We start from the raw sequence: 16,416 nt of genomic DNA on the forward strand, positions 1-16,416 counted from the left end.
GATTTGGTAGGCTTGAGTTAAAATAAATGGTGCGCACGAGGGATGTTCTAAAATAATGTCACTTGCTGTTTTTATCAAGATACTCATTCCTTCAAAATACTCGCTATTCAGCATCAATTCACCTTTCTAGTCGGCCAATCTACTTTTAAAGTACATTTTATACTCTACAATGGGGATTGATAAATTGGAGACTCAATGGCATTGTGGAATCGTATCTCTATCCAGACAGGAAAATTTTCAGTTCTGGTAATAAGAAACAGATCGTGGAGTGGGGGTGGGGATGGGGGAAAGGCTAATTTTGGGAGAAGGTGGATATGGGAGAACGATTGATTTTTCAAACGCCAAAAACTCGGTCACTGCATTGTATCTGTGCCTTTTGTGCGGGCGCGTTGTCATGTAATATATGTACTTCGAGTCCTGTTTTAAGAGGGGCAAATTTTGTAGTAGGCCTTCAGTTCTTGAGACAGCATTTCTATAGAACTGACCTATGACAGGTAATCTTCAAGTACCGGGATTCGTTAAACGGATCCTTTATTATGAAAATCAATTAAACCTTTCTTTGCAAAACTAAGGCACACTGAATTTTTGGCGGCAAAAAAATCGAAAAGAACACTCATCACGCGCGATTGTTTCACGTTATCATCACGCGCGATTGTTTCACGTTATGTTAAAATACCTGACTGCAATGTCGGCCATTTTCACTATTAAATTAAAACTGTCAAATGTCATTACACTCGTCACCTTTAAAACATAATAAAACTGGTTTCTTTATTCGAAAGCAAATAATGAACGGGTAAAATACCGAATACTTGAAATCAAACGTATACATGTATTTGTACTTGTATGCACCTTTTTCGTGCATTATTAATATCACTTGCACAACGAGCTCTGCATTTAAATGCGCCCTTGTGCTTCTGTAGATGTTAATGCACGAAAAAAGGTATTGTCAAATATGAGTTTCATCATATTAGTTTCAAAACTTAGTCATGAAACAGTTTTAAAATGTTTAAAAAGGCGTAGATTTGGTGCCACTATTAAAGGACGTACATACCAATTAATAACAACGCGTCGCTTTGCAGATAAAAAAATGTAATAATTTAATGTATCATACAAATATTTCAATACATACACTGCAGCTATATGAAAGTTTTATCATGACTGCACATAATGTTTTCATGACAAAAAATGCAAATCATTAGCAACCCAACAGATGTGTTAAAATCATAATTATGTAATAGGATATTGACATCTTAATTTATGATTGTCAAGCTAAATACAACGGTTCTCAAGCAAATAACTATATGATATTAGTGTTGATTTTTTTGGGCTAAAATTATAATTATTCTAAATAAAAAACAGTTCCGTTACCAGAATAACACGTTACTAAAATGGATGGACATAAAGTTCAAGAAAACGAGCCCTTCCTCAAACCGTCAATTAAAGAAGATATAGAAGTTTCAAAAGACACACAACTTTACTATTCCGTTTAAGAAAGGCCACCTTGGCTTTGCTGCTTTTTGCTGGGATTTCAACATTTTCTGACCGCGCTAAGTGGTCAGATATCTGCACCGCTTATTTTAGCACTGGTGTTGTGTATGGACAAGGATTTATTAGTGTTGAGTTGGATTATTGGCACATATTTAGTGGTCGGCGGGGTAGCTACATTTCTACAGTCCACATTTGGTGTGAGGTATAAATCTTACCTAGAAATGATATTGTTGTTTGTCAAAATTAAACGATTCCAAAATCTGTCATTCCATTAAGATCCCCTACCTTACAAGATACGCAATACACTATTTGTGATCCCCACCCTTACGAAGTGTTCACAGAATCTCTCTTTATTTCATGTTGCCCAAACTTATGCCGATTTATTTGTCTTTATTATTATTTTTGATTTTTTTTGTATTAAGTGGGAGTTGGGGGATAGGTAGGGAAATTGGTTGCGGTGTTGAGGTGGTTCCTTCAGTAATATCAATTTCTTCTGTGATATCAATGTCTTCAACGATTACAATGTCTTAAATGATATCAATGTCCTCAACGATTACATTGTCTTCAGCGATTACAATGTCCTCAACGATTACAATGTCTTCAAATTACAATGTCTTCAACGATTACAATGTCTTCAGTGATATCAATGTCTTCAGTGATATCTATGTCTAGTGATATCAATATCTTCAACGATTAAAATGTCTTCAGTGATGTCAATGTCTTCAATCATTAAAATGTCTCTAACGATTACAATGTCTTCAGTGATATCTCTGTCTTCAGTTATATCTATGTCTTCAGTGATATCAATGTCTTCAACGATTACAATGTCTTCAGTGGTATCAATGTCTTCAGTGATATCAATGTCTTCAATGATATCAATGTCCTCAACGATTACAATGTCTTCAGCGATTACAAAGTCTTCAACGATTACAATGTCTTCAGTGATATTAATGTCTTCAACGATAACAATGTCTTCAGTGATATAAATGTCGTAAGTGATATCAATGGCTTCAGTGATATCAATGGTATCAGTGATATCAATGTCTTCAGTGATATCAATATCTCCAATGATATAAATGTCTTCAATGATATAAATGTCTTCAATGATATCTATGTCTTCAATGATATAAATGTCTTGAATGATATAAATGTCTTCAATGATATCTATGTCTTCAGTGATATCTATGTCTTCAGTGAATATTGCTGTTTGTCTTATCTACAAATCGTCATGTTTTAATACACATTCAAACTTATTAAAATGAATAATTTTGTCTTCTTTGCCTTTTTCCATGTTCTGCACCTGTAGATATTTAAGATTTTATACATGTATAAGACACCTCTTTGAATTAATCAACAGCGCTAGCATGACCATACATATGAAATTAAAGATATACATACACTTATGTTTTATCGTTAATAGTAATGTTGTCTTAAGTTTTTGAGCCTGAGATACAACTTTGGTTTATCTTAGAGACTACTGATAAGAATATACTTAAAATGTGATGTGATCAAATTATAGTCTTTTGTTATATAAAGTCGATTAAACGGAATAGTACATGAGCAAAATGAATGGAAATAAGGAAAAGGAAAACAAACCTTTTTTAAAAGATGACGAAGTGTTTTCAAATGAAACAAAACTTTACTATTCCGTGGATGAAAGACCCCCGTGGGTGTGCTGTATTTTACTGGGATTTCAACAATTTCTGACCGCTCTGAGTGGCCAAATTTCCATACCGTTAATTTTAGCACCTGCACTTTGCATGGACAGGGATTTATTAGGGTTGAGTTGGATAATTGGTACATATTTAATGGTTGGTGGTATATCTACGTGTCTGCAGTCCACGTTTGGTGTTAGGTATGCATTTTAAACAACTGCGTTCAGTTAGGCTAGGCCCCTAACACTAAGCCGGTGCTTGGGGACGTGGATGGTAGCTTGCAATTACCACTAACATCCATTAACAGGCTCATTCAAACCTAGCTTGCAACATTTTGTCTCGTTGGGCTTTCTTTAGGGATTCTGTTTTTTTTCTCTATATTCTAATGGAATCCAAAAAGCTTTTTCTTCATTTGAAGTCTCATAAACATAATCTCATATACTACATATATTTTCTTTTGTTTTATTTGCTCTATTCTGTATGTACATAGCATACTTTTGAATAACCTTCTGTCCAAATTTTAGGTCATAATATCTTGCTTTGTTTTCCTGACCATTATGTAGGTTTGGGGAGGGGGTGTTAGGGTAAGTGTAAAATAGAGGCCGGCGGGGGGAGGCATGTTTTGTATATTATTGCAATTTGCACAAACAATTACATGTTCATTATATTTGTGTTAGGATTTCCGTTTTTAACATGAAAATCACTGTATACATGACTGTATATGACTTTCTTTGATTTTGGCATAATTTACACAATGTCCTTGATTTCAACTTTCTTTCTGTTTCATTCAATGACCTGATAAAATTCTACAAACTATCAAACTTAATTTACACTAACTTATTTCTGCATAATTATGTTAATTTACTTTATGCAAACGTGAGTGTGCATAACAAGAGGAGCAAGGTCGTCAGAAAACGAGAATATTCCTTTGTTTTGTTTAGTTTAGAGATGTCCAGATTAAGTTCTATTTTATACTTTATTACATCAGATTATAAAATCAATGAGAACTAGATCATTAAGATACTAATGTATAATTCAAAATGACCAAGAGAACGTATCATGTAGCAATTCTTTACAAACACAAATAATGTACAATTTTTAATTATATCTATTCGACATCTATTCCTGGATGTTCCTTAAATTCTAAAATGAGCTTGATTTCTATGTCTGTTAAAAATGTTAATCTTTAGTGATTGTAAAGAACTAGACACATATACCATTATTATAATCTTCCTCCAGTATTAACGCTGGAAAGTCTACATATGACCTATACTGTGTTGGTGCAACGTTAAACCAACATAGAAAAATCATGAAAAAAAGATCTAATTGTATTTTGAACAGATATGCAGTAAAACTAGGAATTCAATTTTATGCATTTGTATATCGATACAGGAGTAATCGACCTATTTGAGTATCAATATCAAGTGTCTTATATATTTTTTTAAAGTAAAAGTCGAAAATATCCTTATTATTATAAGGACATGTCAATAAAAAGTGAAACTCGTCGCATATGTCTGTTCCACACAAATCACAGTCAGGGCGCATATTTGTGGTCTCGCGGACAATTGAACAGATTATCATAAGTTTTACACTATCCACTGTTACACTGAGAATCCGTATATATAACTACTTGAAATAAACATCCGTGTACAGCTTTACACGCACATACGCACCGCACGCACGCATAATGAAAATGAAAAGAAAAATGTTTGATTTATTTAGCTATTGGAAACAAATTGAATGCTGTTTTCTGTTATGTTTTCTCTTTCAGACTTCCCATTATACAAGGGGCTACATTTGCTTTTCTAACACCAACATTCTCTATACTGTCCTTACCTCAATGGACATGTAAATATGTTACAGAAAGAGAGAGTAAGTGGATATCTTAAATAATAACCTTATTATACTTAATTCTATTTATACGCATAATTATAACATAGAATTATAAATATTATAAATTATATTGTAGAAATAAATGACAATAATTTTATTGTATACGAGTAATTTGGCTTTTTTTGTTTTTGTATACGAAGATGGCCCTCTATATTTCATACGACATCTTGAAAAAGATATTGTCCTCATTTTAAGCAATGTCTTTTCATGTTTTAATATTTGCTTCAGCTGACCCGTACCTTGAAAACAGCACTTTACCAGAGCCCGGGAGTCCTTTACATAGAGAAATGTGGCAGCTTAGAATTCGAGAGGTATGTGCCACTAAATAATATTTGAGTTATACATGTATGTGACTCTAGAGCACACGTCGTTATAAACTTTAGTCAAAATATAGTGTGTAATATCTTTAAAATACTGCATCATTGACTCAAAATGACAGTATCAAACTTTTTCTTGAAACAAAACACCTCCGCAAATAATAATAATAATAATAATAATAATAATAATAATAATAATAATAATAATAATAATAATAATAATAATAAAAAAGGAATTGATTTCCAAGATGCATTTTATATTGTTATGTAATTTTATTGAATGAATATGTCAATATGTCAAAGGTGCACCGTATGTTTTTAAATTAATAACTGTTTCCTGTATATGTCGTTCAGGTCGTTTTTTGTGATTACGGACCACTTTTGGGTTTTCATTACCGAAGATACCTTGGTCTCCAAACACAATAAGATATATTTAAAATAGTCCATATATTTAAAATACTGCATCATAAACTCAAAATGACAAAAAAAAAAATAAAATAAAAAAAAATAATAATAAAAAAAGAAATTGATTTCCAAGATACATTTTATATTGTTATGTTATTTTATTGAATGAATGTGTCAAAGGTGCACCGTATGTTTTTATTCCTGTATAGGTCGTTCAGGTCGTTTTTTGTGATTACGGACCACTCCTGGGTTCTCATTACCGACGACACCTTGGTCTCCAAACATAATATGCAATTATTGTCTTTTCGAAGAAAAAGGGGGATATAGAAATAGGCTCCGTCCGTCTGTCCGTCCGTCCGTAACACTTTCGTGTCCGGTCCATAGCTTTGTCATTTATCAAAGGAATTTGAAATAACTTGGCACAATGTTTTGTATAATAAGACGATATGGCTTGCGCAACAACCAGACCCCCTGCCTTTAGGGTCAAGGTCGCACTTGCTCATTCAAGGTCAACATTGTCAATTTGAGGGTATATGTCGTGTCCGGCCTTAACTTACTTATCTTTGAAGGGATTTCGTAAATACTTGCCACAATTGTTCACAATAATGAGCGCAACAACCGGTCACCGACCTCCAAGGTCAAGGTCACACTTGGAGGTCAAATATTAACACAGTTTGTTATAGGGTATATTTTCTGTCCGGTACATAACTTTTTCATTGATCAAAGGATTTTAAAATACTTGGCACAAATAGTCACTATAATAAGACGATGTATCATGCATCCTCCAAGGTCAAGGTCACACTTGGAGGTCAAATATAAACTTAGTCTGTTATAGGGTATATTTTGTGTCCGATCTAGAACTTCTTCATAGTTCAATGGATTTTGAAATAACTTGGCACACATAGTCACAATAATAAGATGATATGTCAAATACAACACCTGCACCCCTACCTCCAAGGTCAAGGTCACACTTGGAGGTCAAAGATTAACATAGTCTGTTATAGGGTATATTTTATGTCCGGTACATAACTTCTTCATAGATCAAGGGATTTTGAAAATACTTTGCACAAATAATCATAATAATAAGACGATATGTCAGGAGCAAAATATGAGTCCCTACCTTCAAGGTCACACTTAGAGGTCAAATATTAACAAGATCAAGGGATTTTGAAAATATCATGCACAACACCTACACCCCTACCTCCAAGGTGAAGGTCACACTTAGAGGTCAAAGCTTAACATGATAGATTTTTAAATTCCGTGTTTCATTTTATTTCTTTCATAAATTCATTGTTGCATTTGCAGATCTAGCATTGATCATAATTTTGGACTGAAAGTCCTGAGATCCACCCCTCAATCTTTTGAAATAGCACAGTTTTATGCTTCATATAAAACTTCCCTGAGGCGGGGGACCTTGGTAACTCTGTTACAAATTCTTGTTGACTTCAATTTCAAGTATAATTTCATAAATATAATAAAGTGACCAGCCATATGTTGATGGACTAAATATTACTTTTTACAGTTTATTTATTAATTACAGATACAGGGTGCAATAATGGTTGCCTCTTTATTTCAAGTGCTCATCGGATTTTCTGGGCTTATGGGGTTGGTGTTAAAGTTTATAGGACCCCTTGCCATTACCCCAACCATCACTTTGATCGGTCTAGCCTTGTTTAAAGAAGCCGCCGACAAAGCGGCGGAGCAGTGGTATATTGCATTAATGTAAGTATGCCTAATAATTTTTAAAAATAAAATGATAATCTTTACCTTTAATTTGCTAGAACAGAACTGTGTTTAGCTTTATGCCACCAGTAAAAAGGTCAGGCCAGGCCAGACCAGCCTGCAGTTCCGTGTAGTCTGTCCTGCCTCTTCATCGTACCGTTGAAAGCTCAAATGTTTTTTACATTAAAATCTTTAAAACTAAAGATAGATTGTTCAAAATTTATAGCAGGACAAATCTATTACATAACTTTATTAGGTAACGGATAAAACATAAGTGCGTTGATGTTATAACAAACAAAATGTAATAAGTCAATGCGGTGTTTGTTCAGTTAACAATACGTGAATTTAGTTAATTTTAAGACGATAATGTTTTGTTTATATGTTTGATTACAAATTGAAGATATAATTTACTTTTAAACGCAAAAAGATCACAAAACAACATAAAGGAATTCATCTATGGAAAAGAATGTAACCTGTGAAAATATCTTTCTTCGCAAAGGAAATATGATTTTTTCTATGTTTAAGAAATTTCTGGGGAATTTATTTGCAGGACAATGAGTTTGATAGCGTTATTTTCACAATATATGCGAAATGTGAACGTGCCATGTTTCTCTGCTGTTAAAGGCGAAGGGTGTAAAGTTGTTAAAACTCCAATTTTTAGTTTATTTCCGGTACGTAAGTATCCATTGCACGTGCATTTCGTGCAGTATGTTTATAAACCTCATTTTTTTCTGAAGAAAACTTAATGTCGAAAGCTAAAAACAGTGTTTGTTTTTATTCAACTGATTACATATGCCGTATGTTTCATATTACCAGAATTAAATGGTGCTGTGCCAATACAAAAATGAACTTGCACTTATACAAGTTAAGCATTTTTTTTGTATTTATTGTACTTTGTATTTATAGTTCTTTGCCATGTTCTTAACACATGTTGATATCTGACAAATAAATTGTTTTCATGATGATGGTTTTAAATCACGTTTCCTTCGATTTTTTTACGCTCATGTTTAACAACACATATCATGATTTTCTTTGTTTTATTAAATCTGAAATAAACAATTCACAATGAACTATATTTTTGCACATTTTTACTTAATTGAATGTTTCAATTTTTGCGATGTGATATGTCATTTTATGACGTAGCATCTATTTGTATTGATGAATTATTAACAACAAACAGGTTTTGCTTGCCATGATTTTGTCCTGGGTCATCTGTGTGATTCTGACGGTCTCCGGGGCACTTCCTGATAAGAAGGGACAATGGGGTTACAACGCACGCACGGATATTAAAGTAGATGTATTATATGAATCAGAATGGTTCCGATTTCCATGGCCAGGTAAATTTCGTTACATATATATTGTACAGTAAACATTGATTGTCTCTTTTATAGAGTCCTGCTTGCAATTTGATACATTCTGAAATTCCGTAGAAAGGATTCAAATCACAACGACCTGCAACGTCCGGGAATCAACCCAAAAACGTCTGACTTACGGTCCAACGCTATGCACTCGAATGATTTTTATACGAGACCTCACTTATAAGAAGACAGCAAGACTCCCCACCGCAGTTAGCGCTAACGTGACATTTGGCACTATTTCCCCACTAAATTAGCGCCAACGTGACATTTGGCACTATTTCCCCACCGCAGTTAGCGCCAACGTGACATTTGGCACTATTTCCCCACTAAATTAGCGCCAACGTGACATTTGGCACTATTTCCCCACCGCAGTTAGCGCCAACGTGACACATTTGGCACTATTTCCCCACTAAATTAGCGCCAACGTGACATTTGGCACTATTTCCCCACTAAGTTAGCGCTAACGTGACATTTGGCACTATTTCCCCACTAAATTAGCGCCAACGTGACATTTGGCACTATTTCCCCACTAAATTAGCACCAACGTGACATTTGGCACTATTTCCCCACTAAATAGCGCCAACGTGACATTTGGCACTATTTCCCCACTAAGTTAGCGCTAACGTGACATTTGGCACTATTTCCCCACTAAATTAGCGCCAACGTGACATTTGGCACTATTTCCCCACTAAATTAGCACCAACGTGACATTTGGCACTATTTCCCCACTAAATAGCGCCAACGTGACATTTGGCACTATTTCCCCACTAAATTAGCGCCAACGTGACATTTGGCACTATTTCCCCACTAAATTAGCGCCAACGTGACATTTGGCACTATTTCCCCACTAAGTTAGCGCTAACGTGACATTTTGGCACTATTTCCCCACTAAATTAGCGCCAACGTGACATTTGGCACTATTTCCCCACTAAATTAGCACCAACGTGACATTTGGCACTATTTCCCCACTAAATTAGCGCCAACGTGACATTTGGCACTATTTCCCCACTAAATTAGCGCCAACGTGACATTTGGCACTATTTCCTCACTAAATTAGCGCCAACGTGACATTTGGCACTATTTCCTCACTAAGTTAGCACCAACGTGACATTTGGCACTATTTCCTCACTAAGTTAGCGGCAACGTGACATTTGGCACTATTTCCTCACTAAGTTAGCGGCAACGTGACATTTGGCACTATTTCCTCACTAAATGAGCACTATTATTTCCTCTTATTAACTACTAAAGATAATCTATTTTTAATTAAGATAATTCAGTTTTAATATCATAGATGTCTTTGTTTTATGTCAATAGGACACTGGTAAGACCATAAACCAGTTCTAAAATGAGTCATGTGCCACTTTAGTATTTCTTTAAACCTTAAGCATGTCTGAGGGGCCATGCATTTTTCTCTAAATTGTATTTTAAGTGAATTTGAATTATCTTTCAGAACTAAGAAAATACCAACATGCCCTTGTTTTTCTGTCATTTATTCAGAATAGCCGGGCGCACATAACTTTCTCCGTTTATTTCAGGACAATGGGGAATGCCCACTGTGAGCACGGCTGCTGTATTTGGAATGCTGGCAGGGGTTTTATCCTCTATGATAGAATCTGTTGGTGATTACTACGCATGCGCAAGACTTGCAGGAGCCCCGCCTCCCCCTGTCCATGCTGTCAATAGAGGTTTGTCCAGAAATATTTGTGTTTTAATCGTAATAAGGGCCCATGTGCCCTTTCAGGCACTGAGTGTACGGACCTTGGACATGTTACCAGTCATGTCATTTGATTAAATATTCTTATATATTTTCTATTTTAACATTTAAGATAAAACATTTAGTCGCAGTTTCCCTGCAGATTATGAGATGAAATTTATTTTTCTTCACAAGAAGCGATAACATTCTTTATCAAGATGCACTAAGATTAATTGTTACCCAATAACATTGTTTCCTTTGAGTAAGCTTCTTAGAAAAGAAAAGAAAAAAAGGATATACAGTAATGAATATGTCCATGACAAATGACACGAAATAATAATGACGTGGCAACATCATTTAAATGAATAATTGTAATATACGTGTATTTAGATTATGATCAGTTGTAAGTTAATTTGTTTCTATTATTTACTTAAATAATAATTTGAGTGAGTTTTAATAAAAAAATAACTTGAACTTTCCTTTCTCGTTCAAGTACATATACTTTGCAAATTATATTAGGTCATTAATGTATAACGAGGAATTTTCATACACGACTTAAGTGGGCTAAGTTGAGTTACACACTTCAAATTAAAACTGACTCATTTTACCAAACGCAGACGAAATATTTACAAAAGTTTTAGACTTTCTTCTTAAACCTGTTGCAACTTCTATCAATGAAATAAAATATTTTATAAATGAAATGCACAATTCTAAATATACATTTACTGTTAATATAATATATCATATGTTATGACCATGTACCACAAACTTAACTTACACAATAGAAGCTACTTCAAAGATAATTACTGGAATAAATGCAAGTCTTAAAGGAAATATCGTATAACTATGGTGGCTGATTTATGCCATGTCGTATTTTTTTTGCTCCTCGCAGCGCCAGAGAAAAACACGAAAATACGATATGACACAAATTAGCTACCATACATAACAGGAAAAAATGTAACAAAAATATCGGTATATGATATTGCAAATATCAAACTAAGTACATGTATTATTCAGGCAATTCAATACCGGATATGTCACACTTAACCTTTACACCGACATGTACTAACCGAAATGCCACGATGAATATTTTATGAAAGAATTTAAAAACTTTTCAAAATTTAAATATTTTTTTTCAAAACTGAAAAATAAAATCTCCTATATAAACACATATATAGTGGGTCAATTTTATCTCTACAAGTTGAAATAGCTTCAGTACTTGGTGTAAAATAAACATGCATCTATATTTTGTAAACTTGACAGAAGTTGGAAAATGTTTATCTTAATTTATTTATTATTCTGTTTAATATCTACATTTCTAGTGCATATATATCATGTATATATACAGCATCTTAGCATATATAATATCACACAGGCATAGGTATGGAGGGTATTTGTTGTATACTAGCCGGGGCCTGGGGGTCTGGAAATGGCACAACCTCGTACAGCGAGAATGTTGGAGCTATAGGTATCACAAAGGTAATTAAACCTTATTACTATATCATTTAATAGTTAAGTCAAGGATTTATTCAGTAAATAAAAGACCCAAACACATATCTTACACAATGTAATGTTTAACATTTTAAGGTTTTGTCATAAGTCATGATAAATTATTATTACATTTAATTATCTACTGTGCTATAGAGATCACGAGGTGGTAAATATAAGCAAAACTTTTCTTAATTACAAAATTATCATTTGATGATAATAATTCATAAAAGCCAACAATCTCTGTTCCGGAATTGTATCAGTTTAGTGATTAGGTATTTCTACTTTCTAAATATTTTCTAATATTAAAAAAGCATGTTATTCACAGTCAGTATGTTAACAGGTAAATGCTTTTGAGAAAAAAGTTGCAAAAGCGTTCATGCTTAAGGTGATATATATTTATAATAAGATATATACCTTGAATTGTTATTTTTCTTACCTCAATGTTACGTAATGCCTTTGCAAATGTTATTTTTTTTTATTCAAAGGTCCATTATGACTCAGAAATACGTTTATTTTCATTTCTCAAAATATTTTATTGCTGGTGCCCTGTTCTATTTTCCAAAAAGTTACTCATTGGCCAATTACCTGAACCATCATTTGCTTCTGTTGCCTTTTGGCAATTAGCTAGATATAGTGTATGGAAGTCAAAATACTCCTTTATTTACATTTTGCTATTTTTATGACAAATAATGTCACATTCATTTCTATTTTCATCAAGTGATAAGCATCTTACATGCTCTAAAAACATTATATAAAATTCTATAAAACTTAGTGTGCCCATTCTAAAAAAAGGAAAAAAATCATTTTTGAGGCATAATATTTATGATACACATGTAATTCATATCACATATTTGTGGCCGGAATTATTATCTTCTAGGTGGAAATATAGATGTTAGAATTACTCCTAAATGAAAAATTAGCAAAATACTAATAACACAACTTAACAGTAGTTCTATACACTAAATACATGTGCAAGGATTCAGTATTACATAAAAAAAACCCACAAAGACATTTTGTAAATGAGATTGTTGTTTCTTGTAAAAAAGATTGGTGTTTCTGGTTTTTCCGGAAGTGATTGAAAAATATTTCAATTGTTTTCTTCAGAAGTGATTGAAAAATACATTCATTTACCTATTTCAGGTAGGCAGTCGTATTGTGGTACAGGTTGGAGGCATAATAATGATAGTGTTAGGATGTCTGGGTAAATTTGGCGCCCTTTTTGTAACAATACCAGATCCTGTAGTCGGTGGAATGTTCATGATCATGTTTGGTAAGTATTAAAGGAACTCAACTGTGTTTTTTGACATGATGGGACTAGAAAACAGGTTTCGAGATAAATGTTTAATTTGTTGAACGTATAGTGTTATTATTGTTTATGAAAGGCTTATATTGTGTACATATAATTTTAAAACTCACTATTATTATAGACACTTTTAATGTAACGAAAAGGGTTAATATTTCTAATGTTGAAATAAAGAGAAAATATAAAATGATAATTTTATTTACAGATAAATTAAGATATTTTTTTTATTTTAGGAATGATAACAGCCGTTGGATTATCGAATCTTCAGTATGTGAATCTCAATTCTTCAAGGAACATTTTTATTCTTGGTGTTTCCTTATTCTTTGGTCTTAGTTTTCCTAAATGGATAGGAAGTTCACCGGGTGCAATAAATACTGGTTAGTTATTTCTTTAAGCCTTTTATTATAATTATGGAATAAGAAAAAAGAGAATATGCCTACATTATATTAAGATTAATCTTAAGATATGATGGTAAGTTAAAAAAAGTCATACGGATGTAAGAACAAATAAGTATATGATTTATATACATAGTCTGTAACGGAAATGTCATATGTTATGTCATGAGGAAAAATAAAGAAATAGTTTTATTATAGTGTGCATCATAAGCATTGTGTTGAGTAACAATATTATATTTAATAACGGTTATATCACAATTTCCAACTATAATAAATGTATCATTATTGTTATTAAAGTAGATCAGGTCATTGTAGGAAGATAAACTTATGACTATTTTAAAAGAAGCCTCAGAAATGACTACATTGTTTTCCTCAAGAAATTGCAAACATGCATTAATTAGTATTTAAAGTATTTGTATCTGAGAAATAAAGATAACAGTTTTAGAAATAATTAAGAAATGTTATTGAAAAATAAAACGTCTGTAAAATTCTGATAGTAACACGTATATAATTAAAGGGACACTACTGAGTTTTTGACATAACGTGAATATCCTTTGCAGATTTTCCAATTTTGAGTACTTGATTTGTTATTTGTAAGAATTTCAAATCTTATGTTTTTATGTCTCGATACCTCAGTGGAGTTCCTTTAATGAAATGGACTTTGTTTTATACATTATTACAGGAAGTGAGATTGCGGACCAGATTATATCTGTGTTGTTAGGGACTAGCATGTTTGTAGGAGGCTTTGTCGGCTTTGTATTAGATAATACCATTCCTGGTTAGTTCCTCATATGTTTTTACTTTAGTTTCAAGGATATAAAGCTATATTTAATGAAATATTTTCATAAACTTTATAAAAACTATATTCTTATGGTTAATTTTCAAGAGAGTTGTAACATAGAATGTGGCAGCAATTTCATACATGCAGTTTTTGGAAACAATAATTCTTGCGGCTGTACACTTGAAACGAAATAATTGATGTCAATAATTAAAAATGTGTGTTTTAAATGAAATTAGAGCAAGTAAATGTAATATGTCATATATCTATGGTAAAAACTAGGTAATGACCCTTCCTGGTACGTTCCTTTTTCTTCATAGTTTAAACCAATAACATGAATTAAAGTGTCATATTTCAAGGGGAAAAAACTACTGAAGGTAATTCTAACAGTATTGTTTGAGTTATCTCCCTTTAAATGTTGTATATGATGAATTCACGTACATATTATATTGTTTATATTTAAAAAGACAAATATATGTAGTAATGTAATTTATTACATTTTGTTTTATATTTTGAATACAAAATATAGAAGTTTACCTTTAATTAATGCAACTGTAGAGTTCTGATGATACTTATATAACATTGACTTAGTATGTAGATTTTATGTTTTAGATTTTCTATACAATATTATATGTTATAGTTTCATTTTTTGTTTGTTTTATTTTCAGGAACTGCAGAAGAACGGGGAATCAACAAATGGCGTAGACATGTACATGTTGTAGACGAAACAGGAGTAGATAACTCTATGCGTATTTATGACCTCCCTTTCATTCAAAAATATTTGGATAGAGTCAGATTTTTCCGTTATTTGCCCTTTTGTCCGAGATTTTCACTGAAGAGGGAAAACCATACTGATGAGGTTGAAATGAATGGTCAGAACGCCGAAAGCAACAAACAATCTAATGTGCAACAAGAACAATATTCAGTTGATAACGAGAAATCCGATAACACACGTTTATAGATACAAAAAATAAATGTTGATGTTGAATTAGAAACAAAAAGGTGCTCAATCAATTAAAATGATATTTTATTTCATATTTCATGGTCATCATTTCTTCATAAAAATCATCTCGGTCATTTCTAGATATTTTTAGATACTTTCATTGTCAAATTACAATCATTAGGCCAGTAAATTACACTCTTAAATATTGTATAGTCAAGTACATGTCTGTTTCTTATTTTTTTGGTTACTGATTTTGTATTAAGGTTTTGAAGAAAAAATATATATGTAGCAAAGAAAAGATGTAGAAAATGTATATCCAAAATACACAGTATTTAGTAGTTACAATTGTTTGATGAATGTCACAAGGTGAGAAAAATGTATTTCATGTTTAAATGCAAAAAAAAAAAAAAAAAAAAAAAATGTGTGTTTTAAATGAAAACTGATTATATGTTTAAATGCAAACATATCGGGAGAAAATAGCGAATAGTTACAGGGATTAGTTTATTGAAAGATGTTTAACCTTTTTAGAGACAATAAAGAGAGCTTATACACTTCCCCCAGCGTCGGCATCGGTGTTTAGGTCATATTCTGGTAAAGTTTTGCTTGCAAATGGGCATTTCCATAACTGCTGAAGGGAATGGGTTGAAACTCCACTCACTTATTCTCTATGATTATATTACATGCTCCTTAACTCTGAGTTACCTTTTTACAGAGTTATGCCCCTTGTCATATTTCAAACACTGAGAATAGTCGAACAGACTGCCATTCGCACATCTCTTGTTATATATAATTTTATATGTAAGCAATGTAACGAATATAAAAAAGTGAAAAAGATGTATACGTTTGTCTTGTATTTTCAGAGCCAAACAAATTATTACCCTTTATCTTTTTATTTACATATATGTTACTCAAAATTTTCGCAACTGTGACCGGTTTGGCGTCTCTAAATTTTAAAGGGCCCTGCTTACCTTGAAT

General features: G+C 32.6%; 1 protein-coding gene across 5 annotated transcripts in view; it reads left to right on the plus strand.

Annotated features, from left to right (window-relative positions):
- The window catches only part of LOC132739931 (solute carrier family 23 member 1-like), a 31,489-nt gene extending 15,220 nt beyond the window's left edge, over nt 1–16,269 (plus strand). For 4 of the 5 annotated variants that reach the window (XM_060727770.1, XM_060727771.1, XM_060727769.1 and 1 more), the window contains exons 4-14: nt 4,915–5,015; nt 5,265–5,347; nt 7,299–7,480; nt 8,031–8,151; nt 8,661–8,817; nt 10,374–10,523; nt 11,907–12,010; nt 13,163–13,292; nt 13,559–13,702; nt 14,403–14,498; nt 15,167–16,268. In XM_060727770.1, coding sequence (XP_060583753.1) covers nt 4,915–5,015; nt 5,265–5,347; nt 7,299–7,480; nt 8,031–8,151; nt 8,661–8,817; nt 10,374–10,523; nt 11,907–12,010; nt 13,163–13,292; nt 13,559–13,702; nt 14,403–14,498; nt 15,167–15,459 — 1,561 coding nt within the window. In that variant the 3' untranslated portion in view covers nt 15,460–16,268. Of the gene's footprint in view, nt 1–3,003; nt 3,344–4,914; nt 5,016–5,264; nt 5,348–7,298; nt 7,481–8,030; nt 8,152–8,660; nt 8,818–10,373; nt 10,524–11,906; nt 12,011–13,162; nt 13,293–13,558; nt 13,703–14,402; nt 14,499–15,166 lie in introns of those variants that run through there. The other variant, XM_060727772.1, reaches the window with a different exon arrangement.
- The last annotated feature ends 147 nt before the right edge of the window (nt 16,270–16,416 follow it).

Source organism: Ruditapes philippinarum, unplaced genomic scaffold (assembly GCF_026571515.1).
Source record: "Ruditapes philippinarum isolate M1 unplaced genomic scaffold, ASM2657151v2 ctg1040_1_1_1_1, whole genome shotgun sequence".
Classification (NCBI taxonomy): Eukaryota; Metazoa; Mollusca; class Bivalvia; order Venerida; family Veneridae; genus Ruditapes; species Ruditapes philippinarum.